At 38.8% G+C, this 20173-nt stretch overlaps 1 protein-coding gene across 1 annotated transcript in view; it reads left to right on the forward strand.

Moving 5' to 3' along the window:
• Positions 1 to 20173, forward strand: part of UVRAG (UV radiation resistance associated) — an 89038-nt gene that overhangs the window by 37380 nt on the left and 31485 nt on the right. Inside the window, exons 7-12 of the mRNA XM_063432217.1 lie at positions 3737 to 3842; positions 4600 to 4726; positions 7295 to 7379; positions 9159 to 9246; positions 10419 to 10479; positions 14522 to 14687. Coding sequence (XP_063288287.1) covers positions 3737 to 3842; positions 4600 to 4726; positions 7295 to 7379; positions 9159 to 9246; positions 10419 to 10479; positions 14522 to 14687 — 633 coding nt within the window. The remainder of the gene's footprint in view (positions 1 to 3736; positions 3843 to 4599; positions 4727 to 7294; positions 7380 to 9158; positions 9247 to 10418; positions 10480 to 14521; positions 14688 to 20173) is intronic.

Below are 20173 nucleotides of genomic sequence, written 5' to 3' on the forward strand. Positions count from 1 at the left end.
AGAAGATGCATGGGATAGCCTTCCAGTGGAAGCACCACAAGGAAAACTGTACTATTAAAAAGTTAAACAGAGATGTGGAGTAGCCTATTAAAGGTAACCTTGTCCTCCTCTGAATTTCAGGGTTACTATTCAGGGTTAATCTTTTTAATGTCTGAATTAAACTGTGCCCTTCGTATCTATCTAGTGGAAGTGTCAGGGAGCTTATCAACTGGATAAATTATATTTTTATAACTTATTCCATGTCAGAGCGAATTGCAGTTGTTACTCTTCTGGCACAAAGTAAAACGTCCTAGGATTGTGCTTTTTTTGATGTGTTTTAAGAGGGATGTGCGATTAGTTATTTCTTTCCTCTTTGGGAATTTCTTGTGTAGGAGTCTGGAAACCATTGATGGACTGTGAAGCAAACTCTACCTTATAATATTTTATATTAATGCCCTCCCTCCTGCCCCCCCCCCCCCCCCCCACACACACACACACACACACAAATCAGCCTCAGGCCGTTCCTGTATTAGTACGCTTGTTTTGGCGTGTTCTTATTCCCACTAAGACAGAAGCTTACTGCTATCCCTCATCAAAATCTGAAGATCAGCCCACATGCGGAGCGCAGCGAGTGTTACGCTGTTTGAGGTGGATTACAAAGGTTTCAAGGATATGCTGATTTTATAGTTAAATACACAATATTTGGACCTTTCTGTTTTTTTTTCTTTTTTTTATAGATCCTATATTTATATCAATTTCTCTGATAAACAAACTGCATAATATTAAATGGAGTTAAAGCTGAAACCCTTGTGTACGTGTGTCTAATTCAGTGAGTACTGATGTTTTAAATAAAACAATACACGAGTACAAGAGTACTCTCACTTTCCCTTTACTTATCACACTGTATTTTCATTGTATTCTGGTCCTGGGTGCTATCTTCTTGGCTCTCTGGCAGTTATTATTATAAGCAGGACCACTTCCACCTGTCAATCAGTACAGAAGACATTATATAGCATTACACCGAATTAAAATAGTGTGTAAATTAAAAATTACTTATCATAAAAATATATAACCGCTTCCTCTCAGGATATTCCAGACTGTATCCCATACATAGAATGTCAGCAAACCGTATATAGAGGGTATAGCTGATTATCGACAGAAGAAAACAAAACAATGCAATAGTGTAATACAGCAAACCTATAACGATAATGCGCCTGATACAGGACAGACAGAAACAATGTTTGCAATGTGTGCCTTGGCTGTGCCAGGACTGAGCTGGCTTATGATAAATCTTTATTGTACTTTTAAGAGGAAACAAAGCATTATATGAAACTCACACTTTATTTTCAATGTTGCATTCACTGGTGTAATCTCCAGAGAAGTGACTGTTCCTATTTAAATTTGCTTTTGTTTTAAATTTGCCTAAAGGGAAGCTCCAGTGCCAGGAAAACAATCAGTTTTCCTGGCACTGCAGGTCCCCTCTCCCTTCCACCACCCATCCCCGGTAGCTGAAGGGGTGAAAACCCCTTCAGGTCACTTACCTGAGACCCCGCCGATGTCTGCTCGCCGCCGCTCCTCCCAGTGATCAGGTCAGCCGGTGGGCGAGACTGATCCTGCCCGCTGGCTGAGGACACCTAATGCGCATGTGCGGCAATGCCGCCCCTGCACATTAGAGCTCTCCATAGGAAAGCATTGAAAATGCTTCCCTATGGGGAATTGAGCGACGCTGGCGGTCCTCACACAGCGTGAGGACGTCCAGCGACGCTCTAGCATAAGTTTCCTGTGCTATGGACACGGAAGTGCCCTCTAGTTACTGTATAGTAGACAGCCACTAGAGGTGGAGTTAACCCTGCACGGTAATTATTGCAGTTTATAAAAAAAACTGCAATAATTACACTTGCAGGTTTAAGAGTAGTGGGAGTTGGCACCCAGACCACTCCAATGGGCAGAAGTGGTCTGGCTGCCTACAGTGTCCCTTTAAAAATGGCTTGTTTCAAACAAATCAGAATCGCGATGGAATTCAATTTGTGCTTTATTGATAAAAAAAAAAAACACACAACCTTTACAAACGAGAATGCACTACTCACACACACCACGGCTGTAAATTTGCAACAGTAAAATTAGAAATGGTATATACCCGTGGTGGCGAACCTATGACACACCGCATTCGCCAATGCTGTGAGTAGACTATACACTGTCTAATTAGAGAGCCACGTGGTTACCCACCTCTTCCTGTGTCTTACTGTATGGATATGTCTCATAGGTTGACAGGCACACTTAACACAAAGTGTGGATGGTTAATGTACCGTCACATTAATGAACAAAGCATTTATTGGTTAATTTATGAACCGGTTTTGTTGTCAATTTGATATTTCACTTAGTGTGTACTTTCCCCTTTTATACTGTATTAGTATATACTTTGTTTTGTTCTTACGTTTGTATAATTAGAAAATGTAAGATAAAAAAATGATACATCAGGTGTGTGGTGGGGGGAGGGGGGATTATTCAGTGCCCATGATGTCTATCCGGTGCCATCTAGTGGGTATATGATATTATTACAATAACTAGGGGCTGTTTAGGATAAATCAATGCATTATCTTATGTGAACCATAACAATCCTTTTCAAGGGTTTTGATCTATATTTTGGATATCTATGAACTAGCCATGAAGACGTTCTTAAATGATCATTATACAATGGCTTTCTTTCCAGACTGGAATCTCAAATTCCCATCCATTTATCGCTTGCGCATGACTGAATATTCTTCCTTTGCTGTGGGCAAGATTTAAAGACGGTCCTATTATCAGAGTATGAGGAGATTTCCCGTATTCTGGTACAAATGAGTGTCTGTCACTGATGCAGTTATTATTTATATCCAGAAATCTTTTCTCTAAGCTCTAGATTGTCGGAGGAGATCCCTCAATGTACCGTGAGCTGACAATTGATGGTTCAGTGCAGGCAGACTCGGTTCATTTGAAGCTGTTGCAGCCACGTGTTTAAATTTGGTTTCAGGGATCGATCTCCGTACATTTGTAGAGATCATCACTGTTTATAACAGTTTCTAACTTTTTTCAGACTCCGCATGTGTTTTTAACTTGATTAAGCTTCCATGCTCCCAATATTGTTCTCTTTTGATGCTGGTTTGGAACGAATGTATTGGGTCAAATCGGCTAGACTGTATTTAACTTCCTGAACCCAAAAAATAACAAGTTTAACTTAATGCTTTGTTTTCCATTGGCTGTATGAGTTTTCTACAGTCACACCTCAAACTAATAATTCTATATAATAATTGCATGTACACAAATCTATATATCTGATATCAAAAGTATTAAAAATGCTTTTTAGAATTGGGAAAAAAATAAATATAGCATGTTCTCAAACATACCTCCACTTGATATTAGTTTTAAACAATATATCAATTATTTAAATTGAATTGTGCTTTTAGGATATTTTGCATGCTCTAAATAATTCAATAGTTTGATAAATCGTTAATATGATAACTTTAGGACATCTGACAAAGACACTGATAGGAATGTTTTGTTCCTATTTGATATATTTGCCATTATTCAGCAGGTATGACTGAATTAAATGATTGGTATTTTTATGTTAACTATTTCTTTTTTATTTTATTTTTTTCATGTTTTCATTTTTAGCGGCCGAATAAACTCTTTTAACAGCAAACGTGGCGTATAGTCTGTAAATGGCTTAAAATAAAAATGGTTGATTTTGGTTTACATTTGTTAAATTCATTCTTTGCAGACTGCATCGGGCACAGTGCGCAATCAAACAAACTCAAGTAACTGTCCAAAAAATTGGAAGAGAGATTGAAGAAAAGCTACGCTTGACGTCCCTCAACAACCAGCTGGTAACGCTTATTAATTCATACCATTTTGCAGCATTGTATAAACACAATCACTTTGTGTACATTGATAGTGATTTCAGCAGAGGGCACTCCTTCCTGCAAATGCATGTTGCCAACACTGGACAAGAAAAAAACGATGCCAAAGCATCAGCAACTCACTCTACTGACTAAAACCCTAATGTCACTGCACCTCTGTTTACAGAAATGTCTTTATTTAAAGTATTGTTATGACAATGACCTGAGTAGCACTTTGCTTTATTATATTGCTCAGAGAGCCATGCTATTCAGTACAGGACATTTTGCTTTATGGCATTGTTTAGACAGAGGCATGGAACAGTTTTAAAGGGACACTATAGTCACCAGAACAGCTTATTGTATTGATTCTCGTGAGTAGAATCATTCCGTTCATGTACATGTTTGTGTTCCTGATCCTATAGTGTTCCTTTAAGTTTCTTACAGTAATAATAAGTAATAATAATCTTATTACCTTAGCGTGCATGTGTAGCATTGTCCACTATAAAGGGGGGGGGGGAATGAGCAGTCTGTTTCTTTTACACTACTAATAATAACTTTAGCCCGAATCGTACTGCTTTGTTATAAGCGATGGAAAGCTTGTATGGTATCGGTATTATTGCCGGCTGGGTAAGCACCTCGAAATCATGGATCGGAGGGAGGGGGCACCTCGTGGTATGTGGAGTTGGTGTCTGATTTATAGTTCAGTTTAATTAAATTAAACCTGCCTCGCATTCTGTATCTGTAGAAGAAAGAGCGAGAGTGTCTGCGCTTGAAAATACTGGTGCTTCAGGATGAACTCGAGAGACAGAAAAAAGCTCTGGGCCGAGAAGCAGATTTACTACATAAAGGACTTAAAGCGGTGGATGATAAACGTGAGTAATGTGAATGGGCACGGCTTTATTATTATTCATAGTGTTATAATTCACTGCCCTTTAACACGTTGAGAGGTGGGCTTTATGGTTCACTGTAAGAGATGCTCCACGCTGGAAACTGGCAGATAATGCATCACAAATAACAGATTAAAGAGAGGCTCACTTTTCAAGCTATTTCATTTTTGTGCGGTTCCTTTCTATTTATGAAAACTGATAGTTGAGCTACAGTTCACAAAAAGGTTTTCTTTGCTTCCTTCTGACATGTGCAACTTTGCTATTGGAGATAGTATTATAGGAAGGAGGAACAGAAAGGTGGCTGCACGCAGGTACTGTAATATTTTATCATAGGAGGCAGGTCTGAAGATGCAGAGTTACAGAAACTGTCACCTCGACAGATAGTTACAGAATCTCATAAAGCTGGAATGTTTTTCCTTTAACCCCTTAAGGACCAAACTTCTGGAATAAAAGGGAATCATGACATGTCACACATGTCATGTGTCCTTAAGGGGTTAAGGGCATAAAGTAAAGGAGTACAAAAGAGTAAAAGATTCCCTGAATTTGCAGAATCTAAAGTGTGTCCATAGAACTCCACTAGGGGATAACCCTTGTATGTATACAGAGACACTTAAAGAAAAGGTGATCCCTAGCCAAATAGGTTTGAGAAACACCAGAAAAGGAGTTCTATGAATGCAGTACTATGTATATGCATTAAAAAAACATTTTATTGTAGGGCATAAACTGGCCCCAGAGAAATAAGGAAACTTAAAACACAATCACAACTATAAGCACACAGGGGAGACTGTATATTTTACGGCAGAACCAATGGTGTAGATGGGTAGAAAATCTTATGGTCTGAATCTTTCCATAATCTATATTAACACCATAAAATAGAGCCTTCAATAAAGAATAGTATCCCTTGCTAGGATCACTCAAAACGTTTCATTGGAGTTGTTACATTTTGAGTGATCCTAGCAAGGGATACTTTTTATCCATTATTGTGGGTCCTCTTTAATTTTATTTTTACTCCACAGAGATCAGTACCTAAAGATCACTATTATTCCAAGCTATTTACTGGGAAGTTTACTTTAAACTGTGAGGTTCTCTGACACTCATATCCAGAGTCTTATCTTATTTTTCTATTTTTAGGATAAACCCTAATTACTATTCTTTATTGAAGGCTCTATTTTCTGGTGTTAATATAGATTATGGAAAGATTCAGACCATAAGATTTTCTACCTATCTACACCATTGGTTCTGCCGTAAAATATAGTGTCTCCCCTGTGTGCTTATAGTTGTGATTGTGTTTTAAGTTTCCTTTTTTCTCTGGGGCCAGTCTATGTCCTACAATAAAATGTTTTTTTAATGCATATACATAGTACTGCATTCATAGAACTCCTTTTCTGGTGTTTCTAAAACCTATTTGGCTAGGGATCACCTTTTCTTTAAGTGTCCTTTAAGGGCTTGTTGGGAAACGTTGGGTCTACTCTACCTTATGTAGAGCAGTCAGGTTGACACAACTTGACAAAGGACAGAGCTTAAATCAAGGTTCTGCTCTAGTTACCAATCAGATTTACCCACAATCCTCAACAATCAATCCTACAAAAGGACAAACCGCAGAATAAAATGGCAGCACCCAGATATTGAGATACGACACAAAAAGATAATGAAAATAAAAAAGGCAAGTGGCAAAGGAGGAGTGTAATCATTAAGATACAAGGGCATAAGGAAAGCAAATCAAAAGAAAAAACAAACTTGACAGGACCGTTCTAAGACGAAATAGAGAAATCCCATTCAGATGTTGCATTTCAGTGTTACTGTATATTAAGTAACGCACATTACATAACACAATACCGCACACTGAGAAGACAAGTTATTGATTCCTTAAAACACAACGTGTCCTTAGTCATCTCATTTTGAATATTCAAATTTCCATTATGAAAAAAGGTCCGGTCTCTCTTGCTATATGGAAAGGAACATGCCCATTCAAGGTAAAGGTTTGCGACTTTCGACCCCTTTTTATTGGCCCTGTAGCAGCTAGCTGATCTTATGTAGCCTGGTAAGCATGCTCACACAGTCCTGCTGTTTGTGTACTTTATTTCACACACAATATGTTGGCAGAGCTGGAACTCATTAAAGCCAATTCCGTGGTGTGTTTGCATTGTTTTCATTAGACTGTAGCTTGTAAGTTTCCCCCTAGTGTGATAATTCATTGCAGTTTTTTCTCTTCCTTTTCTTTTTTTTATTTGAATCAAACGCCATATGTTGAAACATCATTTTTACTCTAGTGGCATTTACTTTTAAGAGCGCACACATCTGACACAAAAATTATTTTTTGTTGCTGTTTTGAGCTATTTTTCTTTTCATATAAAAGGACATCACTGTCAAGAAAATAAATCTATTTCCAAACCAACAGCTGAACGATCATAAACTTGGATCGGTGTTAAAGGACTAATGCAATTCGTTCTCAGCCTTTATAACTTAATGCAGACTGTCACATTAACGTGCGTTGTACCACAGCAAACCATCAATGCACATGCTTTAACTTGCCTTTACTCCTTCCCCTGCCAGGAAATGCGTTTAACGTGGAACATGAGAAGCTACAGAAACATGGGGAATCTCTAAATATGTCAAATAAAGAGTGCACAGCAAAAAGGTAAAGAAAAGCTCCGATACGTTCAGTTTGGGTTTGAAATGGGAACTGTATTGTACTTTCTAAAGGAAAACGCCACGCACCATAACCACACCATAAGTTTGCTGTGCATATGTAATATCACTGCTTCTCTGCTATATGAAGAATGTATATGCCTATTGATCAATGACTTGACTTCCTGTCTGCAACATTTTAATTCTACCTTCAGTAAAATATCGTGCTTTACATGTGATGCCCAGCTATTTGCATTAATGGTGGATATGACAGAAGGCTGCTTTTATGTGTTTTTTTAATTGAATTTCTTATTTTACTTGTTTGCTCAGACCCGCTGTTGTGGGACAACAGGAAATGTTGACATGAAGCCACATCTTCAGTGTCCGAGAATAGGCAATAGGTGATATAGTATAGAAACATGCTTGGGTGAGAATTAGGCTGTCTAGTGGTACAAGTAATGTGGAATGAAGGTCTGAGGCCACTCGTTCTGCTTGCAGCTTCATCAATGTGGTTCTCTCAATATTACGCTCCACACGGCAAAGTGGAGGAATGGCTAAAACAAGGTGTTATAGAACAGACAGAGCTGTACATAGCCCATATAAACAGACTGTGTGCTAAATTGAAATAGATCCATGCAGAGAGAGTCGTGCGCATGCGTGGTGTACCCACTAGTGAATACCACATAACACAACCAACCGGCTGCTTCTATCGGCATGAGCGAGTAGCCATCATTTCTTCCCATAGTGCATACAAATAAATAACTCCTGTCTGTAGGGTCTTTTTAATGTGTACAATGGATAAGAAAATTAAATAGTGCTAAATCAGATTTTTTTTTTTTTTTTTAAATGTCAGTATTTTGGAGATATAATAGATGGTACTCGAAATGTAGATTAACACTTAAAAACCCTTCCAGGTGTATATTCGGAAGCAAGTCATTTTTTCAGGTTCTGTTTACCTTTCCGATGTACAACAAAAAATTGAACCAACAAAACATGGTCGGTGTGTATTTAAATGTATTTACAGGTGTACTGTTTGAGCAGCCTCCCGAGAGAACACTGAGAAAGCTAAATGGTTGAACAGTTTTAAGGATTTTATTTTAAATATTTGAAATCACAGTATTACATACATACCTCTTGTAGTTAGAACATCTTTATAACTGTTCCACAAACTAGGATAAGATTGTTGTGTAGCCAGCTGTTGGTAAAATGTTTTTTACAAACCTGATGGAACGTATTATCCACACTATGATGGGTGTCACGTTCACTTTATTTATTTCAAATCTTTTATTTTTGTTGTGCATCAGAGGAGCAAACAGTCTTGCGCTGTCCCGATAACGGTGGCAATAGAATTAGTGTACATAGTTAAAGTGAAGGACAGTCAATATTACAGCACATTTTTTGGTAATAACACGTTTTTGCATGCATAGATAATTACAGATAATTACAAGAAGAAACATGAGCAGTTTATCTAAATAATGTAATCAGAGAGACATCTCAACATATTATGATAAAGTAGAAGAAGAACCATGAAGAACCTCACTAGCTGGGCACAAAATGATAGACATAATGCAATTAAAATGAATTAAAACAAAACAAACTTAGCAGGCACTCTGCCATATTAAGCATCCCCATAAGGGCCGCCAACTCAACCACTGCCGGCAGAGTCCAGACTGGTGAAGAGGTGGTCACGTTCACTTTAAGAACTATTTTCAAATGTTTTTCTTGATCTGTTTGATACCAGTTACTGGTTATATCTTTTTTTTTTTTTAATGTTTATCTTCATTTACAGGGAATGCTTCTTGAAGGTGAATGCTCAGTTGACTTATCGCTGTCGCCAGCTACTAACCGAACTTGCCTGTATTTATCCAATTGATACGGTAAGTAACATCATCCATCTCACACAATTGCAGCGCCCTTTTTGATAATCGGTTGACTCGTTGCTGAATGAATGAAGACACTTTACCTTTTGTAAGTGTCTTATCTATTCAAAAATAATAAACATGTAAGAGAAAATACAAAATAAATAATAAAGTTCACTATCTTTATTTGCATTTTCTCTTACATGTTTTGCCATAATTTTCTGAATATTGAACAAATAACAGCAGTATTAGCCACTAATTTAGTTTATTTTTAGTCTTTGCCTGTTCTGAGGGGGTGCATTTGTCAGGGTGTTTTTGTCACTCACTTTTTTCCACTACAAATCAAGCTCCACGTTTGAGTTATTCTGCTCACCCTTTGTGACTTTACATAGGGGTAAAACATGTAACCCAGGTATAAAAAGCAGTGAACTCTCGTTAATGAACAAATCTATTCCACAGAAGCAAAATAAAAAATAAAAAAAAACTCTGATAAGAGAAATTGTGTGGTTTGCTAGCTGAGTGTGGGACATAAGTCAATGGGTGGGATTGTTGCTGGCTGGGCACCCAGGTATGCGTGGGTGGGATTGTTTTGTATCATGCTTAGTGAATAGGGCATGGGGTATTAGAGTATAGTGAATTATGTGGTGTGTGATAGGGAGGCAGGGTAAGTGAATGAAGGGTGTGATCATAGCATAGTGGGTAGATATGTGGGGAGATTGTTAGAAACATAATGGATTGACTACAGTTGGTTCAATCGAAGGATGACTTGTATAGGGCGGGAGGCACATTATGACAGGCATGCAGCAATCTAAAATCAAAATCGGACCATAAGTCAATGATTTCAGTGTGTTGAAGAAAGTGTGAGTTTTATGTTTCTGCAAGTTAATTTGCACATTTATTTATTTTTGGCTATTGCTGTTTTTTGTTATCGTTTGCACTGGTTATGGATAGGGCACTCTGAGCTAACATTCAGCATAGCTAAAGAGGTACGCTTCTAGTGCTCAAAGATTCAAAACATTTCTGTTTTATATAAAAAAAAATGGGAGAGATTTAAACCACTTAATGCAGCATTCTGTTCACTCCAAAATCTAAGTTGTTTTGGTGCCCAGATTGTTCCCTTAAACATTTTGTTGCTGGAACAGTACTCTGACATATCTTACTCGTATACTCATGTTTCATTCTTTTGACAGCATGATCAAAAGGATTACTTTATATGCGGCGTGAAATTGCCTAATTCGGAGGATTTTCAAGGTACGATGTTTTTTTGTTTTCTCCTTGTCTTGATTACATGGAAACATACATGATATATGATAATCTGTGCCCTAATTATGGGAAAGTGTAATATATAGACATTGTTTAGCTGTTAAAGAAATAACAGGGAAATATCTCTAGATGCACAATTTGTTTTTCAAGATTTTTGTTTTGTTTTGTTTATATGTACCGTAGTTGTTCTGTGCTGCAGAACAGTGAAATTCTGCATAATTTGTGCACTCTAACTCCCACTAGTCTTGGGCTGCAGCAATGACTATGGCATCCAGTATCCAGCCCAGATATATAGTACAGAACAAAAACCTATTGTAATGTTACTACGTGTCTCTTTATGAAGATTGACTTCCTCTGTGGTTATCCGTTTGCATATGGGAATGTAAGTTGACATAGTGAGGAAAGGACTTTCAATCTTCATATTTATTTAGTGCTGATTATAATGTTGTTATTTTGAGCCATTTGTTGCTCAATCATCAAACTATGGCCTTTTCTATTATTCCAAGTGGTTTTTGTTGGCTATTTCGAGCAACGGAGAGAGGGTGTAACGGTGTGTACACTATGTTCTGTTAGATACACTAAATGTGGTTTGTTATTTAAACAGAGACTGTTTGTGATTATAAAAGAAATTACGGCCCATTACAGATCAATATGTCCCACCACTGTAACTCAATCAATCTAACTGGGTTTTCCACTTCCATTTACTGTAAAGGAAGCAGAAAATAGCAACATGATTGCACACTATTTTTATTCTTGGCCATGATAATTTAATATAAGTGGCAGGAGAATCATTTAAACAACATTAAATAGTCAGTGAGTTATTATTGTGAATTATGGCGAATGTGACCTATCTGTCAAATGGATACTTTTTCTTTAAAATGTGAACCAAATGTGTAGAAGTTAAGATTTTGTGCAGCTGTCACCTTAGTTGGCCTGCTATGTAGGAAGTTTCGCTGGTTATCATTGCGTGCATAGACATTGACTATGATATACAGTACATCGTTGATTAAACATATCACTATGAGATATCTACCATTGTTGTCAGAAATACATTGCAATAATTCGAATGCAAATAGACCCCTCCGGATTTAGATAGATGAGCAGAGTGGAACTGATGGAAGTGTTTCATACCAAATTGGGGAATTTTAGCTTTAGGGAAGTAGGTTTCTTGGAGTCAGAGTATGCCCGCCGCGGTTTTGCGGGCCTCCCGGAGAAGCATGTGTCATCTGTGGGTCATATTTAGCCCCCATATGTTATGGGAGTAGACTCTCAATGCAATCTGGATGTGGGATCTCTTACTGACAATTTGGGCCTAGTCTACGTCCTACAGGTATCGGAGGTGGTGGCAATGTAGGTGGCATGAGCTGGCTCGAGATATCATGGTGCCCTGGTTTAATACATCTCTGTAAATCTCTGTAAAGTGAACATAATTAAAACATATAAACTCAACAGTAAACATTTGCTTTGGGCACCCCTATACGACATAGTGAAATTTCCAGTGTGGGGGTATGCCTTAATCTAGTCTAGGGAGTACGTACATTGTGTCATAGTTCTCTGGGCGACAGTCATATCACATATAAAGAGGAGTCTGCCTGAGGCAGGTAATACTTGCAAGATTAGTGTCTTTAATACAGGGAATTACACCGATCAGTCACAACATTAAAACCCTTGACATGTGAAGTGAATAACATTGATTATATTGTTACAATGGCTTCTGTCAAGGGGTGAGATATATGAGTCCGCAAATAAACAGTTCTTGAATTTCATGTGTTGGAACCCTGGAAAATGGGAAAGCGCAAAAATGAGTAATTTTGACAAAGGCAAAATAGTGATGGCTAGGTTGCTTGTGGGGTGTTCCCAGGAATTCAAGTCTTGTGGGATGTTTAGTACCTACCAAAATTGGCGCAAGGAAGGACTACCAGCGAACCAGGGTCAGGATCCTGGGCGCCCAAGGCTCAGTGATGCACGTAAGGGAGCGAAGGCTAGCCTGGCTGGTTCTATCACACAGAAGAGCTACTGTTACTCAGATTTCCAAAAAACACAATGCTGGCCATGACAGTTGTCATAACACACAGGGTTTCATGGTATTCATGTGGATGTTACGTTGACATGTACCACCTATCTGGAGATTGTTGCAACCACGTACATCTCTTCATGGCAATGGTGTTCCCTGATGGCAGTGGCCTCTTTCAGCAGGATAATGGTAATGCACTCTGCCATGCTGCAAAAATTGTTAAGGAATGGAGGCCCCACCTCGCAACTTTTAGGATTTAAAGGATCTGCTGCTAATGTCTTGGTGCCAAATGCCACAGGACACGTTCAAAGGTCTTACGGAGACCATGCTTCAAAGCAATCAGAGCTATTTTGGCGGCACAAGGGACCCACACAATTTTAGGCAGGCGTTTTTGATGTTGTAGCATATTCGTTTCTAATAAATGTGTCTGTATGGATGCATGGACTGCAGTTTCCATTCTTATAGGTTCTATATGGTATACAGCTGTAAGCTAAAATCCCAAACCTGAATCTATAATCTATACATTAGCTGGTAGTTTAACTAGCGCAATGTATTTACAAAGGCATAAAATGGTCAGTTTCCTATAATTCCAGGTCAGTTACCAGTTTGGCATAAGAACTACGACTAAGTGGGAAAAATTGCTGATTGTTAGAATGTTTGCATCTGGGCTATTCTGACAACGTCTGAAATAGTTCATATAAAAATAAAAATGGTATATAATGTAAAAGATGTGTTCTGGCTATTTGAAATGTTGGACAGCTGTGGTTTCTCACGATAATTTGCTGAATTCCATGAAAAATATTTCTTCCCAGCAAGCTCTCCTTTTAAAAAAAAATAAAAAATAAAATAAAATAGTTATATCAGAAAGTAAGGCATCCAATGAAAACAGGAAGTAAAGTAGCAAGCTGCCGAACGAGAATGTGGTTTGCGTATCATTAATTGGAGAATATCATTGGCATTAAGTGGATCCCAATGGTGTAACAGAAAACATGCAAAGAATGGAAATCCCAATTCTGTCTTGGCCAGATATGTTTAATATCGAGTAACGAGTTCAATGACAAAGGGACATCGTGGTTTTCATATAGAATACGCATAATGCAAAGCTGGCCACTATATGCAACGTATAGAATACAGAGCGTGATGCACATCGCTCCCAAGTTTCACCAGTCCCAGAAATCTGAAATTGTCTGATTAAAGAAAACTCTCCCAAGCATGCCAGAGTTACCTTGTGTAACTTGACCGGACCCCATTAGCTTTTCCATAGATCTGATTTCCTCCACCATGCGTAGCCTTATTAAGCAGTCTGTGGCTCTTCCCTCCTTCATTCAAAAAGGTACTTGAGCATTCTTGCCGTTATCAAATGCCATGGCAAGGAATCTTTTATAGATTTTTACTGAAATTCCTGTATGGTGTAACAAAATTAACATCATGTCCACCACATGTGAGATAAAGTTCCCAAGGATCTCCCACACCTTAGGGAAAATGTCCCACTAGACAGAAGATGTTTACCATCTAGGTAATGTTTTAAAAGCAGGTTCTTGATCTGATCTAGATGAAGTGGAACGGTTATAAACAAGGATAAACCTTTTTGCCATTGTTCATGCCTTAGAAATGCCCCCAGGTCTGTTTCCCATTGTGTATTATAGTGTAGAGGTATGTATTCAGGAAGAGAAAATACAAGAATTAAATAGATACATAGAAGCCAAATGCTGAAAGGTTACCAGATTATCAGAAGATGGCAGATGGCTATAATGTAGCTGGGTGCCTAAGGGGAGATGTGATGTTGTCTGTCCTGTGGATATCATAGATTGTCTGAGACTGTTTCAGTACATTTAATTACACTTACGAAACCTTTTGTAGTAATAATGTTCTAGGTGTGGGAGCCCAATTTTTCCATCAATCTTTTTTTTAAAGTGGTAGCACACCTCTTACAGCATTATCTTTGTCCACATTGTGTGGTCTGATGTATAGCATTCTGGACACCGATTGAGAAGCCGTGTTTTGTTTGCCTTTCAGCAAAAGATGATGGGAGTGTTGCTGTTGCACTGGGTTACACAGCTCACTTGGTTTCAATGATTTCCTTCTTCCTGCAAGTCCCCCTGCGATACCCCGTCCTGCACAAAGGATCCCGATCCGCCATTAAGGACCATATCAACGACAAGCTTACAGAAAAGGAGAGAGAGTAAGTATATCCAGGCGCTCTCTGTGCACAGAGACTGCCATTTCTCTAACTGTCATGTCTGTATTTACTATAGATCATCTCCAACACTTTGTCATCCAGCTACAGTTTAGTGCAAAGCGGTTTAGAGAGGAATAGTATCTACCAGAGGCTGCACTCCGTTACACAGCATGATCTATTGTTGTTAAAAATGTATTCAATATCTGTAGAATTGATCACTCAATGGGCATCTCCATACATGGCTATCCGTAGCATTATACCAAGTAATGGCACACTCTTTATATAGTTAATAGATTGGGAGTGTTAGCATTATTCCAAGTAATGGCACACACTTTATATAGTTAGATAGATTGGGAGTGTTAGCATTATTCCTAGTAATGGCACACACTTTATATTTTTAGATTGGCAGTGTTCTCTCCATGCATTTGCCACTATTCCGTTACATTTATACTCGTGACACTGTGTTAAAAGTATAGAAATATGTCCAGACATAGTTAAATCAGTAAGTTTAACAGCTTAAGGACAGAGGCAATTGTCGAAGTTCTGAACCAAGACAAAACCTTATCCCAGCGCCAATGTCCCACGGTGCTGGGTCGAAGCTCCGCCCACTCCTTCGTCCCTCAAATGTCGCTCACGCATTAGTCCTCCGAATAGGAAAGCATTGAATCTGATGCTGGAGGTTCTCATGCAGAGGATGACAGACCAAAAGTCTGTTACGATTTCAGAAGCCCTCTGGTGGCTGACTGATAGACGGCCACTGAGTGCAGACTTAGAGCTGCAATGTAAATGTTTTACATTGCGGCACTAAGTGCAAAAGGGACACAGCACCCAGACCACTTCAATTAGCTGAAGTGGTCTGGGTGCCTACAGTGTCCCTTTAATATTTATATATTAAAAATCTAATATGAATACAATCTAAAAAAAAGTGTGAATTTATTTTCTCTGCATGGCATGTTAAAGGACCACTCTAGGCACCCAGACCACTTCAGCTTAATGAAGTGGTCTGGGTGCCAGGTCCAGCTAGGGTTAACCCATTTTTTTTTTATAAACATAGCAGTTTCAGAGAAACTGCTATGTTTATAAATGGGTTAAGCCTTCCCCCTAATCCTCTAGTGGCTGTCTCACTGACAGCCGCTAGAGGCGCTTGCGTGATTCTCACTGTGAAAATCACAGTGAGAGCACGCAAGCGTCCATAGGAAAGCATTGTAAATGCTTTCCTATGCGACTGGCTGAATGCGCGCGCAGCTCTTGCCGCGCGTGCTCATTCAGCCGAATGGGAGGAGGAGAGGAGGAGGATCGGAGGCAGAGATCTCCCCGCCCAGCGCTGGAAAAAGGTAAGTTTTACCCCTTTTCCCCTTTCCAGTGCCGGGCGGGAGGGGGACCCTGAGGGTGGGGGCACCCTCAGGGCACTATAGTGTTTTCCTGGCACTAGAGTGGTCCTTTAACTGTGAATGTCATAATGATGTTGACTTTTATTGCAATAAACACACATTTGTATGCTGTGACGTTCCATGAGTACAATGATGCTTCCCATGTACAGATGCTATGGGGTTTTGGAAAGTTACAGGGTAAAATATAGAGCTGGCCAATTTCACTATTTACACATTGAAATTTGCCAATTTGGTTTGCTGGGCCTATTTTGCTTTTGAGACAGTATTGCAGCTCTGGAATGTGAATTACCATTATGGCATACCATTTGCAAAAGTAGACTTCTTCGGTTATTTAAAATGTCCTGTCTTTTTTAGTAACCTATTGGTCAAAAACCTGGCCAAAGTGTTCATATTATTTTTTTTGTTAGTTTTTTTTGCTTTTTTCACACACAAACTGTACTTGCACTGATGATACCATTGTCTTTGTTTTACAGCTCTAAAGCACAAATTTGTGTGTGAATATGTCAGTAGCCCCCATTTTATATGTTTTTGGAAAGTTTACAAGACAAAACATTGGGGCATGATTATTTCAGGCTTCATACCTGGAAATTTGGCAGTCTGACATTTTCTGGGCCTATGTCACCTTTGAGACCTTATGGCAGCCTGGGTGGTAATATTTCAACCATTATGGCATACCATTTTCAAACGTAGGCAGAGTATTTCAAATCGCGTCTTTTGAGATGTTTGGTTTAGCTACTTTATCACAAATGCAGACCCCATTTAGTGGTAATACCTTTATTTGTGTTTTTTCACACACTTGAATTCCATTTTCACAGGACATTTCATAATTTTGAGTTAGAGTAATAATACATCAATATGTTTACTTTGCATGGTCTCACTAACAGTTCTCCACATTGCCACAGTGTTCCATGTTTTTGGGGAAGTCACAGGGCCAAATATATTAGATGCCCTTTTCAACTTGTAAATTATTTTCGGGGCATATGTCCCCTTTGAAGCAGTATGGTACAGATATTCTATACTACAATCATCAGGCAACAGGGAAGGGGTTAAAAATAATACATTGCTGTAGCTGACAAAAAGAATCAAAAAGGATCATTTTTGGACCCTTAAAAAAAATAACTAAAATTGTGAACAGTCTGATAACTATCTGTTTTTAAATCTATTTTCATCAGACTGATTCACAATTTATTTATTTTTTAACAGTAAGAGACACATTGTAGCAATGATCTCTCTGCCTCTCTCCGTCATATCAAAGTGAGGAAAGAGATGGACAGAGAACAATGTCTCAGCTAATTCTAAAATTAATTGGTTGAGACATTGTAACAGTGATTGCTGCGGTATCACCTTGACCATGTGACTCGGATCGCCAGCATTAATTGCAGGGGGACTGCCTGGATTGCCTGGAGCGCAGGGTAAGTCTTTTTGTAGGACGGCATAGCATGCCCTGACTTCGTTAAGGGAATAGTTATCTGACAATATTTGAGTGAAGTAACCATGACAATTCCTCCCTGCAGGTTTATTTCACGATCTGCGTACCTAGCGTACCTATTTATTTTTGTATCTGGCGATCCTTTGGTAGGTGTGTTGCACATTTGCTTAATTCCAATTAATGCAAATACTTTAACCTTTTAAATGCCCAAAAAACCCTCAAACTGTTATGAGTTTACTTTTCTGGCTCCAAAAATATTTACTTGTAACGTTTTGCTTCAATATTGTATCCATCCCCAGTACAGATAATTCCCAGCAGCATGGCTTGGCAGCAAATTATATGAACATTGGTCTAGTTTCACTGATTTGATCACTTTAATATGATTTCAGACATTCTGCACCAGTATTTTGTCAGGTTAACCCCTTAAGGACCAAACTTCTGGAATAAAAGGGAATCATGACGTGTCACACACGTCATGTGTCCTTAAGGGGTTAAATAAGTTTTTTTTTTATTGAAATGGCCTTCCATTTTTATCCAGGTTTACTTATAGAAACCACTGCCGGGGATCATTAATTATAGCAGTTTAACCTGGGAAGTGTATAGGCTGGAAATGGGTACTGTACTGTGCTCTGTACATGGGAAACTAAACACAAGGTACAGTAGGGACTACTTTTTCTCACGGGGAGCATGGTATTTGGCAATGGGCGGCAGGGTCGGCTTTAGGCGCCATGTGAGCAAAATCTTCATAGTGCCCCTGGCACCCAGTCCCTTCAACCATAACTGTTTTACTCACAGATATTAAACTTGTAGGTACAATACTAGTATAATTATTATTAAATAAAACGGCAGTAAACCATAACTGTCAAATTAATATACCAACACCGGAATCTGCAATCATCTATAAAGCTACAAAAATCTAGACAATATTTGTTATACTTGTATGGAATTGCCAAATATAATATATTATCAAATTAGGTTCTAATCAAAAAGGTTCCCAATGCATCTCAGTGAGAAGTCTTTACAAGGCAGGTGCTCTGGGTAAGGGCTGCCTCTTGAGTTAATCCACTGAGCTAACCAAACCAGGAAGTAACTGGACCGGTTGGTTGTTTGATTGACAGCCAGGGAGGTTGTTAATTCTAATGAAATCTGCACAGTTTGTAAAACGAAAAAAAGAGGACGCCATCTTCATACATAAAGCAACAAGCTGAAGTGCTTTAGGAGCCTAGATTGTCCCTTTAAGGAAAACTGAAAGAAACAAATGGCACAACTGCTTTAAATCAGTCTTTGTCACCTGTTTGGAAACTGTATGTAAGTGTGTGTGTAGGGGATAAACATACCCAAAATATATGCTAGAGTACAAAATGGGGTCTATGGAAAGACCCCTTACGATCGTCCAAAGAAGATGTTTGTTTTTGTTTTTTCCCCATCAGTCATTGCAGGAGATGGCTGCTGTGGAAAAGTGAAAAAGTGATGTGACTGCAGATTTACATGTTCATTGCAAGAGCTGAATCAGTCAGCGTTCGTTATATGTATATATTTTCTTTTTTTTTATAAATAGCAATGTGGACAGAAAGATGAATGGGGCATTTTATAAAATTCAAATTCCAGCCCTTTTGTTGTAAATGAGGGATTTTGGTAAAGAACAAAAATGAGGATACTGTAGATTTATATAGATGGTATTGTTAAAGGAACACTATAGTGTCCCTTTAAGTCCTCCTCTAGTGAGTGTCAGTATGATAGCCACTAGAGACTCTTCAATGGCCCACGCAGAGTAGAATCAGGTGCCGTGACCCGAAGCCCCATAGGAAAGCATCGATTCAGTTCTTTTCTTGAGAAACTTTGAATGAATATTTGATTGGACCATCAGGGAGGGTGAGGAGAGGTCTGCAGAACAGAGAGTGTCTCTGTGCTGGAAACAAGGCAAGAAAAAAATAAAATAAAGGGGGGGGCGGGGAAGGGCGACAGGGAGGTTTAACACTATTTATGCTCCATAAGGTGGGGGACCTGGTGGTACTAGGGACAGGAACACTATAACATTCGGAACACAGATTTGTATTCCTAACATTATGATGTTCCTTTATAGAAAACTATAAAAATCACTTCTTGCTGCTTTCTGATCGATCTTTGATATTAAAGATTTTCTATAACCCTATTTATGCATTATTTTAATCAGTAATACCCTAGTTGGCATATTACAGATTTGTATCATGGTTAGCGCTAACCCTATTAAAAAGCAATAAACTTTCCTGGAATCCAGTGCCAGTGCTATGTCACAGCCTGGCTCGTGTGATCCAATGAAATACTTTTTATTTTTATAATTATTTCTTCTCATAGAGAAGCATTGTTTTTAAACAGTTTCACCAGATCATCACATGCACGTGTTCTGAGCCAGGAAGGGAGGGTGTGCATGGGGGGAGGGAAGGTAGATAAAGCTACCCCTTGCAAGGGAGAAGACAATTACTTCTGTCCTCAGCTGTGCTCACCGACAACAGACAGAATTTTCGCATAGTATTGATGTCATACAGCCCGGAACAGAGTTCTAGGCTGCCGTAGTCACGTGTGCTGGTGTGTAACTTGCCAGTGGCACATAAGGGGTCATATCTCTGAAAGTGTCTGAATATAGAGACTCCTACCACCATGATTACTAGTGGTTGGAGTAACCCTTTAAC

This window comes from Pelobates fuscus, chromosome 1 (assembly GCF_036172605.1).
Source record: "Pelobates fuscus isolate aPelFus1 chromosome 1, aPelFus1.pri, whole genome shotgun sequence".
Lineage (NCBI taxonomy): Eukaryota > Metazoa > Chordata > Amphibia > Anura > Pelobatidae > Pelobates > Pelobates fuscus.